Source organism: Cuculus canorus, chromosome 1, assembly GCF_017976375.1.
Source record: "Cuculus canorus isolate bCucCan1 chromosome 1, bCucCan1.pri, whole genome shotgun sequence".
In the NCBI taxonomy this organism is placed as follows: Eukaryota; Metazoa; Chordata; class Aves; order Cuculiformes; family Cuculidae; genus Cuculus; species Cuculus canorus.
The window spans coordinates 150611997-150629974 of NC_071401.1; the positions used below are offsets into that span (position 1 = coordinate 150611997).

At 39.6% G+C, this 17978-nt stretch overlaps 1 protein-coding gene across 8 annotated transcripts in view; it reads left to right on the forward strand.

Annotated features, from left to right (window-relative positions):
- Positions 1–17978, forward strand: part of DGKI (diacylglycerol kinase iota) — a 229154-nt gene that overhangs the window by 158115 nt on the left and 53061 nt on the right. For 6 of the 8 annotated variants that reach the window (XM_054080460.1, XM_054080496.1, XM_054080476.1 and 3 more), the window contains 4 exons: positions 5160–5229; positions 6734–6774; positions 8298–8425; positions 8999–9124. In XM_054080460.1, coding sequence (XP_053936435.1) covers positions 5160–5229; positions 6734–6774; positions 8298–8425; positions 8999–9124 — 365 coding nt within the window. The remainder of the gene's footprint in view (positions 1–5159; positions 5230–6733; positions 6775–8297; positions 8426–8998; positions 9125–17978) is intronic. The other 2 variants (XM_054080513.1, XM_054080522.1) reach the window with 1 other exon arrangement.

The following is a 17978-nucleotide window of genomic DNA, read 5'->3' on the forward strand; positions in this document are numbered from 1 at the left end:
AACAAAAAAAGAAGCTTAGCAATGTGGATTGCACTCTTTACATTTGAACCTACATTTTGTTTTTGTTAGATACCCGTATGTTAGATGAGTTTCTGAACATCATTTGCTCTCAAATGTTGGTGGTTCATTCTGCTTTCCCTCAGACAATCCTTTTCCTTGCAAACCTTATAGAATCATCTCCAATATTAGCACAGCGTGATGGAGTGAGTGATATTGCAATAGCAGTACCTTGCATATTGAAGTGAATAAGAGAATGTGTCCTGTAGAACAAATGACAAAAGTAAAATTGTTTCTCTATCTGAGAAACTGAAAAATAGCATGTTGTGTTGCAGAGTTGTAGTACTAAAGTGTATCACTGAGAAAAAAGGTGTGCTATGAGGCCTAATCTCTTAATAATTTTCTGATCTGCATTCATCTACCTATAGCTTAATGTAATCTTCAGTACAGTATTTTAGTCTATCCGGGGCACAAATGTGTTTTTCACATGTGCCAAACAGGTTCTAGCTTTAGAGGGCTAGTTTTTAAAATTTGACTCTCTGTGCATTTTACAACTTTATTGTACAAATTATTCAATATGGAACTTGCCCTTACAGTGGAAATAGTGTGCAAGAAGGTGTATTAATCTGAGTAAAATAATATGCAGTACAGCACTTAACAAAATAACTCTAATGACTCTTGAGCTGATCTGACATTAGTGCGGACTCTTGACACAATGGTCAGTTGATGCAAGACTAGGATCACAAGACAAGTTTGCACAGTGGTGATAGCCTTTTTCTGGATTTAACAATGCAAGTCTTGTTGAGATCAGCAGGAATGAGTTCACTGAGAAAACATACAGAGATCCTACTGATGGGAACCATTGTGGTGAAATTGTAGATAATTTCTTGGGGCTTAATGATTATCTGGGTGATACAGAATTCCAGTTTGGCAAGAACGCCTGTAAATGCACTGAATGCAAGAATACAGTATGAGAAAATGCAGTTTGGCATGTGTTTGTGGAGTTGCTGCCTTCATACCAGTTCGTGGTTTGCTTCTGCATTTCCATGTCCAATTTAACCTCATATTTTTGACATTTGTATCAATCATTGCCCTGGAACTGAGTTTTAAAGCAGTGCTAGTGTCTAACGAAGTGGCTAAAAACCCAGCATGTATAATTCTGTTCCAGTCATTATAAATTAACCTTAGTGGCTGCTGACTTCTCCATGCGTAGGAGCATGCCTGAGGTAAAATGGAGAACTAAATCTGTGTGTATAGAGACAAAAGAGAATATGAAATGTCAAGAATCAGTCTCATATTTGGCTCTAACCTTTGTAGTTGTAGCAGTATATAAATTAATTGCCTAGCCATCTCCTCTAGTGCATATCAGCATGAAATCTCTAAAATGCTATCAATTTTTTATGATGCCACATTTTGAATGCACCTCTTTCTCTGTTTCGTCTTCAGTACTTGTTTACCCTGGATTCTTCAAACATTGATTTATTCCCAGTGGGTCTTTTCTACAAATTGTCTTGTTAGGTTAATTTGAGATTTGTTCCGTGTTTGTTGCTATCCCTCTACATTTTGCAGAAAGTGGAAAAAGTAGAAAATAAAGGCAATAAGTTATTTGAGTTGATGGAATTGTCTTTTTACTTCAATAATAAGGTGTAGTGGGTACTTTTAGGTCTCATAAATGCTATTCTCTTGTGTAATTCCTCTGCAGCTCAAAACGAGGGAGTCAGCAGAAAAAACATCAGCAAGCCCAGGTGTAAATTAGAAAAATGACACTAGAGCTGTTTTTAATTCTGTTTTGCTTCTCTAATGAGTTTAATGCTTATAAAGTATCATTCTCTTGGGCCTGAGACTTCCCAGGCTAGTTTTGTAGTTGAATTGTAATGAAGCGTTGGAAAAAAACATATCACAATATGCAATTTGTGACTTAAGTTTACACTTACTAGCATTATCCCTATCTTCATTTTCCCAGCTTTATGTACTGTGCTAGTTCTATGAATTTTTACTCATGTCTTCTCTTTGTATCATCTACGTTTTGTGCTGTTATCTTTGGATGCTTTCTTCCTTTTATCATTTGTATCCCAATCCTCACCATTCCACAAATAGAAGGCTAAATATTAAGATACATAAAGCTTTGTGCATGTAGATACCTAGGCATTAGCAAACTGAGTAGATTTCAGAAAACCCCTGACTTTCCCACATACACCTCTTTTGCAATAGAAGCAAACTTTAGAAACTCACAATTGCTTAATCCCATATTAGAGAATGACATAGATGTGTTTTAAATCGGATGCTTAAACCACTGAAATATATGTCTTTTGGTCCCCACGTGCAGAAATAGTTCACTTTATGGAAAGTTATGCTGGCTTTGTCTTCATCTCTCCTGTAACGCACAGAGGTTGGAGCCAAAAACCTGTGTGTTGAGAGCAAAGTTTATGGGATGAAGTAAAATCTGTGAATCAATATGAGAGAGAATTGAGGCTGATTTATTTTTGTCAGGGTGGCTATAGATGCAGGTATCATGCATCAGAAGATATATATGTATATATATGTATTTTTTTTTAAGTGAAGTCTGCAAGTTGCTGTAGTAGCATTTCAGACAAGATCTGTTGCCAAGACTGTAGCCAAACTTTACGGCACTGAGGAGAAAACAGATTAGTTTTCTAGAGCCATCTATCCCTTTCTGTCCTGGATAACTAGAAAGAAAAGGCCATAATAGATGGTTCTAGTCAATCCCGTAGGCAGAAACTAATAAGATGAATCTTACAGAAGCTGTCATGACACCAAATGAAGTTAACATTTTGTAGCAGCATCATGCCAGATACTGATACTCATTCACCTCGCTGAGAAATGACTGTCCATCAAAATGCAAAATTTTAATCATCCTTACAGCTGCTTGAAAAAGACACATAGTGCATGCTGGCATCCTGCTGACCAAGATGGTGGGGAAGCCAGGAACTTGTGTGTGTATCTGTACAACATCAATGCGACCTCATTTTTGCTCAGGTGGCTGAAAAAGTGTTAGATATCTTTGTATAAATTGAAGAACACTGTCTGACTCTTAACGTATGAGGGCATTATATGCTCTGTAATCAATTTCTAAATTGTTTTACCTAGATTGACTAAAATGACAACTTCCTTCAGCATTAAGATTTTCCTGAAGTGGAAGAAAAGAAGCAAAATACTTCTTCCCTGTGGTCTTACTTCTGTCTGGGCAGCCTGGGGGATTGAACTGATGAAACTCCCATTTTTCTGTCAATATATTCTTTATTTTTTTCTTGGCTTTTTCTCACACATGGCCACACAGACAAGAAGTACTTTAGAACTATGTCGGATTTGCAAAACAATAAAATAAATTGCTACAAAGGTTTTCTTAATGGTATAAACTTTAGACAGTAAAAGCAGAGGAAAATATATAGGAAACTGCAAATCTTTGAGAATCCCTATGAATGCTTCTGATGTGTTGGACACGTTTGATACACAGTAAACTTTCATTTTAATTCTTTGTTGGTGTTTCCATACTTTCCCTCTTCTTACACACGAAGCAGCTTCATTTTCCTTTTTCAAACCATGCACATTATGCCAGCTGCCTGAGGGAATGGTACGGTTTGTGTCCCTTGGAGCCTTTCACTTTTAGAAAGCTGGGTGCCTTTCTAAATGGTCTGCTACAGCTCAGGCTGGAGAGGTGGATTTCTGTGTTATGCTAGGAGTTAGGTATTCATAGTCCTGTTGTCCCTTCTGGCTGAAAACCCATGATTATATGAAAACTCTTTTTGGAGCTTGCTGTTTCAGCCAGCTTTTACTTTCTGGTGTTGGACCTTCAAACAATTATTCACCTGATATAGCTGTATAATTTCCAATATGAAAATTGTTTGTCCTGCCTCCTACTGTCAGAAAAGGTGCTGGGCTCCCGTGTGATATTCTGAGAAGTCCCAGTGAAATATCACTGTATCCTGGTCTCTTTTCACCAATTCATGCCAGTGTATGGATTGTATATGTATATGCATGTACATATACATTATTCACATTCTGGGCTTTCTGTGCAGAGCTATATTTTTCTCAAAGTTACCTTTCCTCCCCATTGCTTCTACTCTTTCTTTTCCTGCCATATGATTTGGCATACCACTCTGTAGTCTGTTGCCTGAAGGAGGAGTAAAGTTTAATCTTGAGCCGGTATGTGCCTGCATTTACATGATTTGCAGAAGCACTGATTTTACTCCTTAAGATATAAATAAATATAGAATCTGGCTCTATACAAATTTTAGGTGTGTATCTGAGATCCATGCTGTTGTGTTTTGGCCTGTGAAATCTATTTGTGTTTAAATGTTGTGTTCCAGTGGCTTTGGGAAGTTGGCTGGCCATCCATCGGCAGCATGGAGCAGAGCTAGGACCACCCTTTCTAAGATTTGTTTTGCCTCTCCAGCTCAGTGAGAGCTGAAGAAGGAAGGGGCAGCCTCTCCGAGTCCTTTGTGGGTACAGGAGGCATTAATTCCTCCCCAGTTATTTAATCTGGTCCTGGAATAGTGTCCATAGGCTCCCAAGGAGCCTGTCTTTTTAGCCAGAATGGGTAGATAGTGATGTTGGGTGTCTGCTTGGCTGACAGCGGTCCTCAGGTCTGTGCTCTCTGTATTCTGGGTGTAGAGAATGACACTTTTAGCCTGGTGCATTTGGGACATGCCAGGGACAGGCGAAGTGGGCAATTTTTTTGATCAATACGGGTGGGAAAGTGTGTAAAAATAGTGAGCTAGAACAAAGGAAGGTGGCAGGTATACAAGAAATAGACATAGTAATTAGAGTTCATGGCTGTTGTTTGACGCTAATGTGTATCTTTTTGACCTATTTCACCTCTCTCTATTCCTATGTCTCTATAAATATGGAGGCCTGTGGACAGCTGAGAAAACTGGTTTTAATACAAAGCTTTTTGGTAATGCTGAGCTAAAGGGGAATGAACAGCTGAGGATGTGACTGATGCTAACTGTCAGTTTACTCTTTTCTATAATGCAGTCAAACCCTGAAGTCACTGAGGAGCAAACACAGTGGATTTTGGCTATGTAGGTTTTGCACATTGGGCAGTGTCAGTAGAGCAAAGTGGAAAAAAGCCGGGATTAGAAAATAGTCCTTTTAAGAGAAAATAGTTTGTTAATTTTTTGTCATTTCCCTTCCCTATCCAGGACCAAGAAAGCTCTTTTCCCAGAGTACTTTCTGTTCAGAGACTATCTCCTAGATGGTGCTTTCTAGATGGTAAGTACATTTCCCTTCTCCTATGCTTAGCATCTTGCTTGCTTTTGGTATGCAGATGAAGGATAGTGCATCTGAGAGTATTACCATGGAAGGGTAACTGTTCCTTCTTGTTACACTGAGCAGGTAAAAAAAGGAACTCGGTGCCCCCCTTTCTCCTTTGAAAAATTAAACAGACTCTTCATCTAGCAATCAAATTCTCTGCTGTAGCATAGTTACCCTAAGGAGGCATGTTCTTCTAAGGCTAGTTATGGGTTTGGTTTATTAGTGTCCCTCTCTGCTGTGACGAGCAGCACTTACTGCATAGTGGTGCCTCGGCTCAGAGCGCAGCTTGTTGTGGCAACAGACTACTGCTGGTAAAGCTGTGTTCTTCGTTCTGGTTCCTTTTTAAGTACTACGGTGTTTAGGTACTATAATGTTTAGGTAATGGAAGTGTATCTCCCTTTCCCTCAAAGAGTGCACTTCATGTAAACCCTGGAGAGCTGCACTTGTATTTGACCAAGACTTCGTCAAAGCAGCTTATCTGGGCTTTACATCAGGCTCCAGAGCATTGGAATTAGCAGCTAAAATGGTTGACATCTGCTTTAGCAAAAACTTTGGTATGTGGGGACTGAAATTTTTATTGTTCTAAACAAAAATTATCTGTGGCAATATCTAATCATTCTTCCTTATCTCTCATAAGGGAAATGGTTAAAAAAATATATTGAGAATCTATTTGAGTTTTGGAGAAAGCTGGGTGGGTAAATGCATTCGATTTTTCTCGTTAGGAATTTGATATTCCCTTGCAGTGCCAAGACCTACAATGCTAGATCACTATGCTCTTGTGTCAAAACTCTAGAATGAATGGATCTGATTTCTGCAAAGCAGAAACAAAAAAGTGTATCTGATGCAGCACATTGTAGATGGTAGAATACGTCTGAGTTTAGTAATATAAATTATTTCGCAGTGACAAATTCATATTAGGTGCTTTATTTAGTCATTCTCCCTTATTTTCATGTATTTTGCATGAGTAGCATAAAGTTTCCTCGAGCGTATTGGTAATTCAGGGTGAATATATGTGGTAATGCATTTGATTTACAAAGACCTCCTAGGCGTGTTATTGTTCTTTATGTTCAAAATTTGAATTAATCCTGTTAGACCCATCAATTTTATGATGTGCTTGCTCTACTCTCATCGGAACAATGGAGCTTTTTCTGTCACATATTTTAATGTAATCAATTCTTCTTATAACCTTGAAATCCATTTTCTATGGGTTTTTTAATTTTTATTTCAAGTTAATAATTTCAGTGAATATTCTTTTTTTAAGCCTCACCTTTATATTCACCATCTAATGGGATAGGAATATGGACATAATGAGTGAATCAGATTATGTTCACGTGAAACCACTGTGACTTCAGTGACACAGCTTTTATTATATGGTAGAGATGTTAGCTCAGCCTGTCTAATCCATGCAGTTTTGCTCAGACCATTTTCTTCACTGCGGCTCTGTTGTTTCTCTATCTTGCAGCAACTTCTGCTGATCGTTTTTACCGCATTGACAGATCTCAGGTAAATCTTTATTCAGTTACCTTTTCTATGGAGTTTTTTAAAGGTATGTCAAATGCAGCTCACAATGAATTACCTGCCACTCCTTTTGTGTGTTCTAAAATGCTACTGATGTCTCATGAAAAGCAGAGAAAAAATATGGCCCACTTTTCACTTGATGTAGCTCACATTGTTTCACTCAAGTTTTTCTACCTGCTGTCCATCTGCCCTTCTGTTTAGTACAAATCTGATGTACAGTTCAGAGTTTTCTATGTTTGTCATCCTTATCAAGACTATGTAAATAAACTATGTAAATTAAGGTGATGTTACAATTTGAGAATTATAAACAGAGCTGTATCGAAATATTTCCAAGAAACCCCTAAACAGTGTGTAGCTCTGTTGGATTTAAATCTGTGCTATAAATTTGACAATCTGAACATACTTTCTAAAAGAGACTTTGAAACTTCTGCAGTGCTTTTGATGCTTCTGGTTTGTAGCCAGAACAGGCCAATTAGTGGCTTAGCATTAAGTGCAAACTGTTAATTTCACACAGTGGTCATTTGTATATGGTCCCCTTGAGAACCGTGTAAGCTATTTCTGAATCATAGGAACACACGATTCTTTCCTAACAAAAGCAACTGGTGGCTCAGTTCAAGCAGAAGGAGCTTAATTCAGAGGTACCAGGTTCAGTTTCTGCAGGTAGCTACCATGGGGCTGCTTTGCATACAGTCATATAAATGTTTTGATGAAATACTTTTAACATTTGGAAAGCAAGCATAAAGAAAATGCTTCAACAGGTTAAACTGGGCAAAGTGGCTTTGTTTGGCTTATTCTGAATTTCTTTAATACTTGAATCTGTACAAATAGTCAACTTGAGTCTGTTCAAATAGTCATCTTTCCCTCCTACTACTTTGCCCTGTGTTTCTGTGGGGAAAAGATCATTACTATGTGGTGGTCCCAGCCCACAAATCGTGGGTATTTTACTGCCCCTTTAGCTACATAGATAGGCCTACTTACACCTGGTGTTTTTTTTAAGGATAGTGAGCCTTCTGTATCAATAACAAAAAAGAGGGACCGAGAGAGCGAGCTTTGGTAATGGAAACATGAAACCAGGATATACAAGCAGTGGGGATCTGGGACAGTACCCTGAAGTAATGGAAATTCTGCCAGCCATCAGCAGAGGGCAGACTTTGAGTGTTGGTCCTCAATTTGGAATGCGAACCTCAGCTTTTTGGGTAGACCTTCAGTTATAAACTGGATGATATAAAGTCACTGAATACAGCCTTTTAAGTATTACCGTGAGTGTGAAGCTTGTTGGTTGGAAATCTTAGTTAGCTTGAAATTGATGAAGTATTTATTGATGATTTCATTTACATTGGTTTTAATGTGTGTATATGTATGTGAACTTGAATGAATACACAGACAGTGTCCCATGAATACACTTCAGAGACCTTGGTGGGCACGCAGCTTTCCTATAGCAATCTGGGTGCTCCGAGAGACCAGTAATGCTGCAGGTTCATTATTTGTTCCTTGTATCGCTCCAACAGGAACATTTGCACTTTGTGACGGAAATTTCGCAGGACGAGATTTTTATTCTGGACCCAGAGGTGGTAATGTCACAGCAGGTGGGGACTCCACCAGGAATGCCTGATCTGGTAGTGGAGCAGGCCTCCGGGTAAGTGGTTTTGAGATCTGGCCTTCGGTGATCGTATTAGAGCTGCGCATTTCTTTTCTGGTCCTCTTTTCTGAAGGGTTGAGAGCTGCGAGAGGGCAAATTTTAGGTGGGGAGCTGGGGACAGCATCAGATGCAGCCATGGTAATGACAGAAGGACAGTGGAATAATATCTGCTCCCCTACATGTCCTGGAGCTCACAGCAGGACTAATGGACTTCAGCACTTTTCAACTTCCTCATATTCCCTGACTGTATCTGCCCCACCATACATCCATATAGATCAAGTTACAAATCCTTTCTCTGCATGGTTAGGGCTCTGTTACCACTGTCTAAGCCCCTGAAGCCCTTTGTGCCTAAGAATGGTGTGAAGTGTCTCTGTTTCTTCTTGTCCTCTGGGCAGGCCAGAAATGCTTCTATTCATCTTTAGGAATGGTCTTGTACTTATCATGAATTAAAATAGTTCAGCTTGCTATGGGCTGAAAAATGCAGGGAACCAGTAAGCATAAGACAGTCTCGAAGCAGAGCATGTGAGGTGACATCTGAGGGGTGAATGCCTTTTCCTTCTTCCCTCCTAGAATATCAGATAGGTGGAACCCTGCAGCTCGAAAGAGGATGCTGAGTGACAGTGGCCTTGGCAAGATTTCCCCACACTACGAGGTACCTGACAAACAAAAGGACGCCAGCCAGACACATATGCTGCAGTAAGAGCCCTCTGCATTTCTCTGCTCAATAATGCACTGTCACCATCACCACAGATGACTCCTAGTTGCTTCTTTAGGCTTAATGAATTGTGCTGACATGCTGAAATTACAGAAGTCTCTTTGCTGCTTCTCCTTTGCTCCTTACTTCTATTTCTTTCCTTTTTCTGTTATTTTGTGGGTTTGCCTTTGCTTTTTTCCCTGTGGCACCCTGCACCCTTAAACTTAGATCCAAGTTTCCAAAAGTGAATACATTAGTTTGGATGCTTGAAGTTCCAGCTAAAGAAATGTTCATGGCAACTGGTTATGAGAAAGATGGAAGCACTCACCCCTACAGTGGCTCTGATGCATTGTTACAAGTCAGAAACTTCTATAATTGCCACTTACTTTCAAATATTTAGACAATAGTCCTGAACCAGGGATGCTCTTGTTGATATAGGATGACTGAACAGTAGGTTTGTTTCTGATAATTCCCCCGTGTAAGACATTTCTACCACCACGATCTTGTTAACCATGTTCGGATTTGTGTGAGAGCATCTCTTCCCCTTCTTGCTTATTTTAGAAGTGTTTCTCAGCATTTTAGTCCTTTTGCTTTAGATTTTCAAAAGCAGCAGTAGAACCCTAATCACTGCTAAAGTTTAGATGGGAAGCAATTATCTGAACTCTGTTGCTGGCTTTGAAAAAAGTCTAGTGTTTTGGGGTTGTTCTTTCCCTCAAGTGCATAATGTATAATTGTATACGTCCCTTCTGCTTTATGTTTCTACTTCTACTGTGTCTGGATCCCTATGCGTGGGTTTTAAAACGAGTATAGAAAAATTAGAAACAGTGACCATGTGGTCCTTATTTCATTTTGTCTTTCTACTTGGATGTGTGTGGAAGGGGGCTGCAAGGTGCCTGCCAAATACTGCTCCAGGACAGATGCAGTGTGGACAGGAGGCTGTGTAGCTGTGTGGCTAGAAACTGGAAACCTTCCAGCAAACTGGAAAAGACTGGCAGGAAAAAGAGATGTCATGATAAGAAAGGGTGATCTAGGTAGCACTGCCAGGAGACACCTGTTTTTTGCCCATTTCCCTGAGGGATTCTGTATCAGTTCTTGGGTTTATGCTCATTGCAATGTGAAAGATGGTTAATTCAGCTTTGCTTTTGCACAGTCTGGAATGGCAGGGACTGAAATTTGGAGCTGGAAAAGCTAGGAGAATAATGTGCTTAGACACTTCTAGGCAGCGTGTACAGATGTTGGCAACATGTGGACTAACTTCTAATTGATAAAAGGAATGATTTTTACCATTGTGATGGAAATGTTTGCTTAGCTGGAACAATTATGTTTGGTAGATTTATTAATTACAAGCAATGTCAGTAGTACTGCCTAAAGTGTACCTGTCACTGGTCACTGTTAGAAATTGTTTTCTTTATAACTTCTCTAAACTTTAATTGCTTTGGCTGAAATCTTTCCTGGTAAGATTCAGTCTTTGTTTCTTTCTCTTTTAGTTAAAACTTTAACAAAGAAGTTAGTTGTTTCTGAAGAGAAGATTTGGGGAAAATGTGCTGCTTTAAATTACCTTCTTCAAAATTAATAAATCCCGAAGTTGTTTCCTGAGATATTTTAGTCCTGGTGGTGGAATGAGCTTCATTAGAATGAAGTTTTGGAGGCTTGACATTTACTAGTGTTACCATAATACCAAGGAGACGCCTTTTGCTGTCTTGAGAAAAGTACCCCTGAGTTTGCCTTGCTGATGAGGTCGTTCACGCACTTTGGAGACACCTCAGATTCAAGAGCTTTGCTTTCAAAAGTTTGTCTGCACATACTGACGGAGGAGTTATAGAGTCATAGAATGGTTTGAGTTGGAAGGGACCCTGAAGATCATCTAATTCCAATCCCTCTGCCATAGACAGGGACACCTCCTACTAGATCAGGCTGCACAAGACCTCATCCAACCTGGCCTTGAACATCTCCAAGGATGAGGCATCCATGATTTCCCTGGGCAATGTGTTCCAGTGCCTCATCACCCTCATTGTGAAGAATTTCCTCCGTATATCTAGTCTAAATCTGCCCTCTCCAGTTTGTACCCATTGCCCCTAGTCCTGTGACTACAAGCCTTTGTAAAAGGTCCCTCCCCAGCTTTCTTGTACGCCCCCTTCAGGTACTGGAAGGCCACTATAAGGTCTTGTTGGAGCCTTCTCCAATCTGAATAACCCCAACTCTCTCAGCCTGTCCTCATATGGGAGGTGCTCCAGCCCTCTGATCATCTTTGTGGCCCTCCTCTGGACCCATTAAACAGTTCCGTGTCCTTCTTATGTTGAGGATTCCAGAACTGGACACAATACTCCAGGTGAGGTCTCACAAGAGCGGAGTAGAGGGACAGAATCACCTCCCTCTCCCTGCTGGCCACACTTCTTTTTATGCAGCCCAGGATATGGTTGGCCTTCTGGGCTGTGGGTGTGCATTGCCAGCTCATGTTGAGCTTCTTATCAGTCAGCACCCCCAAGTCCTTCTCTGCAGGGCTCCTCTCAATCACATTGTCTCCAATCCTGTATTGAACTTGCGGATTATGCCGGTCCAGGTGTAGGACCTTGCACTTGGAGTTATGCCCCTCTGTGCTTAATCCAGGTTGCAGACCTGCCCACCAGGCTAATGTAAGGAGAGCTGCTCTGCTCACTAGCTGATCTCCAGTAGCAAGGAGAAAAAGGAAGCAGCAGTCATGGTCAAGTGGAGATGCGTCAGGAAAAGGCACATGAAAGAACAGGAGAAAGAAGTTGCAAGAGCCAAAGGAGTAGAAGCAAAAAGGGATTGTGTGCAGGAACTTCGAGAGGAGCAGTGTCAGGGGATGGGAGCTGGAAATGAGGGACATACAGATGTCTGGGAAATTAGAATGGAAATAATGAAGAGGAGGAAGATATGGGGTACAGGTAGGTAAGAGGTGAGCGGGATAGTTTAGGGGCATGGGAGGAAGTGTCTGTGGCTGTTTCTCTCCAGAATGTGGAGTTCTGGGCTGATGCAGATTATTCATTATACTGATGGACAAACTCTGAAGTATGTTTAGGCACTGCCTCATTTCCTGCCAAGCTGGATGGTGTATAGTAAGTTATGTGGAGAATTGCAGTGAAGAAAGCAAGGTACTATTACAGTTAAGGCAGTGGAATGATGCTCTGGAAGGCTGGCTTCTTCCCTCAATTTCCCTGACAGAATTTCTGAATGATGCAGATTTACAACTAACTTTTCACAAATGGCGAGTAACAATGGGCTTCTCATTCTGTGCGTGTCCACAATGCAGTAGGCTGTATTCCTGGGAGGCTATTACAAGGAGACTTTGAAAGAGAGTAAAGAGCTGGAAACTGACAAATAGACTTTCTGTGTGCCTTAGGTTGTGTTACTAAAATTAATGGAAAGCTTGTGCCTGCTTTTTGACTGTCATTTGCCTAGCTGCAGAATACAGATAATATTGCAACCTCCCCTAAGAGAAGCACAGTGAGGGTAAATTTCATGGTCTCAAGAAACTTGGATACTGTGAGGAGACTCTGTCAGAGATGCTTAGGAGAAAATTATTCATTCCACATTATGTGCACAGTATTGGTAGTGTGGAATAAATATATCTTGAGGCTGTGCACTGCATGTGCCAAATACAAAAACATATCAAGTAAATCTCTACAAACACTGAGGTAGGAGTGCAGTAGAAGAAAGCAGCAGGCAATGTGATTAAAGGTTGTCAAAATGCTTGAGTGCAACAGGGCTGGAGTGTGAGGCTCAGATGACATGAGCTCTGGCATTTTTAAGCTTCTGGATGTTTGACTTTGCTTCCTGAAAATCTTTCTAATCTGGGACTTTAAAGAAAAATTTAGAAAGCACTATTATATTTTGGCAGCTAATGTAGCTCACAGGTTCTTTACAGATGTTTGTCCCTTCAGAAATTATTTTTCATATAAAACTTGCAGAAAGGATTTTAGCAAATTTCTGAAAAGGAATATGGCTTGTGGATCTTCTAAGCGTCATAAGTGTCCAGTGTTTTACATCTAGTCTAAAATACTGTACAGCACTTCCAGTTCAAAGTTCAATATCCAGTACGCTGTTACTAGGGCAAGTGACAAGGGATTTGCTCTGAGAGAGCATCATCATTTGACCCATAGGGCTGTATTCCCAAGAGTCATTTTGCTTCCAAACAGGGCTGTAGAATGACCCTCCTCAGATGTTAGGGGCAGATTAGACCATAGCTAGTCATAGTGTGGCTGCAGGCTGCTTAGAGTCTCTTACATATATATTTGTGTGTGTGTGTGTGCTTGTATATATATTATATATATAAAACCTCTCTAAGGTAAAGTAGCTATTTCTAACAACTGAGTAATGTACATAAAAAGACAAAGTATGCAAATAGAGACATCCCTTAAATTCAGTCAATAAAAGCAGAGAAGAGAATATGTGATCTAAAAATAATTATGATGTTTGGTGTTGCTTTTGATCACAAGCTGGTGGGGTAAAGAGTAATTTGAGTTTAATGATTTTGAGACAGGGGTCTTCCTGAGAGAAAATTATTTATGCTTTTGTTTTTTATTAAGTGAGGTTCATATTAGCTAATTTTCACATGGCTCCCTTTCTGATGACTGATTTATGACCAATGTATGGAGTGGGCAGGACATGAAACAGCGTCTTGATGCAGTAACCAGGAGCTGGGACACACTGTAGCTTAATAGGAACGCCAAATTAGTGTGAATTGTGCATAGGAAAAAAAAAAAAAAAAACCAGGGAGAGAGTTGCTTGGACTAGTGGTGCTTGATCTTGAAAAAAGCTAAGGATTCGGAGCTGACTCCACTGAAACACATAATTGGACACTTCCTTTGAACCTGAGTGGGTTCATCATCCTGGTTTATCTTATGATCAAATGTTGCAGTGAGATAGGCACAACCATTCCTTCATATCCTGCTGTAAGCATTTGGTTTTGGCCATGTGTTTCTCTTCCTAGTTACATGTTTGTCACCCTTTTATGTGGTGAGAGCTGGAAAAGTGAATAAAATAAAAACTGCAACAACATACAAAAAAGAAAAGGTGACTGTTCTTTGGTAGAGGTTTAATATATATTTTTTAATTGAAGTAATTAATTTTCCCATTATTTGGGGCAGTAACAACCACTCTTCTAGCATCGGACCAGCTGTGATGATAATGTGTTTCCAAAGCTGCTAGCTGCAGTGTCTGAACTGAGTGCATGGCTTGTGAAGGGTGAGAGAAGGTTGGCCAGAATGCCATCTGGTCCTGTCAGGGAGAGGAGGAAAAAGTGCCTGTAGGATCTGGAAGGTGGCTGCAGCCCTTTACACTAAATAGACATTAATTAGCTAGTAATACTGCCCAGGCGCTGCTTTATGAGGCAATAATAGCCTAGTTCCTGAGGTGGAAGGAGAAAAAAAGGCTAAATGCCAAGTGTGCTAATTCAGCCACAAAAATCAGATGATTACCCAAGAAATTACTATGACAGTACAGATGTTAGAAGGTGGTTTAGGTTTGTTTGGTTTTTTTTTTAAGAGAAATCTTTCTGTTGTACAAGGTGAGAAGAGCATCAGGGATGCAAGTTTGCATGTAGAAAGGAGAGGAAACCCTTATCTAGTGAGAGTTAAAATTATAGAGGTCACTCTTAGGATTTGAACATGCCAAGCAGGAGCTGCCTAGAGATAGTGAACCTTTAGAATTTTTAAGGTTGATGAAGGCTTGAAAAAGAGTTTCCTCAATACTCTTGCATTGGAAAACCTAATATCAGCTCTTAAATAAGCAGAGTAGCCAGCACTGGTGTGTTTTAATAGCAAAATCTGAATTAGTTTTCTGGTTCAGAATCAGTTTGAGCTGCATTTATAAGATTAAGCCAGAAAAGTTTTAACCAGCTGTTTGTACACCTGTGAAGATTACTTTCCATTGTTTAGAATCCCAGATGAGGCCCCATGAGTACTGATTGCTCTCAAATCTTATTTGAATGAAAGCATAAATTACCATCTCACCTTCACTGTACACTCCTGTGTAGTCCTTACTACAGAATTAGAGAATAACAAAATGCAGTATCTGTTTAAGCTCAGCTCTGCCTTTTCTTTTTTTTTTTTTTTTCCTGTTGTCTTAGATACTTTTACAAATAGCTTGCAAAGCACTACTCTCACTACCTTGAAGTGGAGCATGAGAAGAGTTTGCCCAAAGCAGTTCCCCATCTCTCACTAGGAAAGTCATATTAAAAAGTAGGGGGTGTTAGTGAAAGGAAAGATGTGGACACAAAAAAAGAGGAAAAGCAATGTAAAGAGAACACAGAATTAAGTCAGGGAAATGTAAACATGGCTTGAACAGGGAAAAGCTTTGAAGAAAGAAAAATATATTAAGAATATAGCAAACGGATAATAAATTGTTTTGAAGAAAAGTGAGTTCCCTGAGTGAGACTGAGTGGGAAAAAGTGGTGCAACTCAGTGTGAGGTCTGGTCCTGTATTTTGAAAGCTCTCACTATTGTCAGCATGATTCAGTCACAATACTTAAAATCTTGTGCACATTCCGGATAGAGGCCACAATTTGCCCCGTATTACAAAATCTTTTCTTCAGTTGCTACTGTAAATCTTCTCCTACCCCCATTTCTGCAGACTTTCTTGACAAAAGCACGTGTTGCTTTTTTTACACTCTAGTGCTCAGATGTGGTAAATAATGAATTTTATGTACTTTATGCTCCTGTTGTTGAATGTTAATTCTCTCCATATGCTTCATGATTTTGGCTGCCTTCATTGGTTTTAGAGATTTTCATTGAGATAAAAACAATAATTATTGGCTTCCTTTGGAATTCTGCCTTGAAGATATGCGCCCGTGGTTCTGAAAAGATATTTTTCTGCCCTCTCTTATTCCCTTAAAAACTTACAATATTACAATGAAAAACTAGCAGAATTTTGGCATTGCTTGGATAATTGGTCTTGAAGATTTATTTCCCACCATCCAGGAAAAAGAATAAAAATATCGGCCTGACAAACAATAGGAAGGCTTTCAAAAATGGTGCAATTTGGCTAACAAAAAGAAGTGTATTTTCTCTGTGAGATCCCTTTGTTTTTAAATCAAACCTTTCCAGAAACAGAATCATAGAATGTCCTGAATTGGAAGGGACACACAAGGATCACTGAGTCATTTCAGTACAGAGCTACTCAAAACCAGGATAGTTGTTTGTATTTTGTGGTACAATCATTGCATACAAGAAGAATCTGGAGTCTGTAGCACTGCAGACAGAAATATTTACCAATGAAATTAATACTCTTTCCATATTGACAGTAAAGAAAAATCTTGCTTAGTACCCTGTGCTGCTTTGCAGCCTATGGGATTCCAAAAGTTTATTTAAGTGTAGCTACTGCTGCTGCTATCTGTTAGTATTTGGAAGCTAATTTGAGTGTCCAGCCTTTACAGTTTTTCTGGAAGTTTTATTTTTCCTTCTGGAGCTGCTTATGCAGCCACCTCAAGTACAGCTGTAGATACAGAATATAGATGAATTTGTCAAATGATTTATCATGAAATTGGAAACAAGACCTGGACAAACATTAATTCACAAATTAGTTTTGAGCCCCTGCTATGCTGTCACTTCATCCATGACTGCTTTCCCCAAGCAATGTCTATAGTTCTAGTGATGTACATCCCTGTCATAGCCAGGAGAAGGGACTCCTAGACATGTTTGATTAGTAGACACACCTTGACTCAGCCACAGGAAAAAGGAACACAGTTTAGAGAGGAAAACAGTGCTAAAATCATAGGGAAAGGAGAAGATTGTTGGCACCAACGTATCTTTTCCAAATTGGGCCTGCATGAGATATGTATTTGGTATATATATAGAGAGATGTATAGACTATATATATATATATATATGGTGTATATATATATATAGATGTATAGACTATAGATATATATAGATGTATAGACTGTGTATGTCAGGTAAACGTGACAACAGCTGTTCTCCACTCAGGATTCAATAGGCTTTGTGTTACTTCAGCCATGTCTCAGGTATGGTTCTGGGCGTGGAGAGATCCTGACATTTTGCTCTGATGTGTGAAGATACAGAAACAGGACTAGGGAAGTTGTTATCACATACAGTCCCTACTATGTCAAGGAATGAGCCATGACTTTCTGGTGATTGCACCCACCAGACCTGAGGGACCTTTCCAAACAGTGGGAATGAGATAGTTCTGGAAACCGTTTAACATGAACTTTCAGCAGCTTCTGGTGAGTGTTGCCTTTAGGTGATTGAATATATAGAAAATCTTACTTAATCGACTCTCCCCCTATTAATTAGAAAAATTTTTATGTCACTAATGCCAAAGTCTGGCCTTATCTACAGAGAAGTGAAGTGTAGAAAAATAATGATTTTTACTTGATAAAATTTCTGCAAGAACCATTAATATTTGGTGATAACACATCATCCTGGCAGTCCTTTTCCCAGTAATACTGAGCTTTAAGAAATCATCTTTTGCTTCTGCTCTTGTTAACTGTAATTGGAAAAGGAACAAATCAGAATTCGGTTTAGATTTGCATGCGTATGGCCTTATTTGTTTGTGTGAGTGCAATGCAAACAGTGTTTGTTTTCTTCCAGAAATAAGTCTTCAGTCTTTGCTGTTGAGGTGCTAAATTGCTAAGGGGTTTTAACAAGAGTAGGCACATCTGATGGAGGTGGGTTGTATTTCTGCCCCTTCAACGTGTAGTGGAAATAGAGTAAATCCTGCAGGATTATTTTTTTTCTCATCAGTACTTATTATCAAATAATTCTGTTATGCAGAATCTAGTTTCCTGGGGTGGGTTGGGTGTGAGTTTAGCTTCCTCTTTTTCCACTCACCTGCCCCCGAGCCCTCAGAATGAGGGCTCTTAATGATTTTTGTGGCATC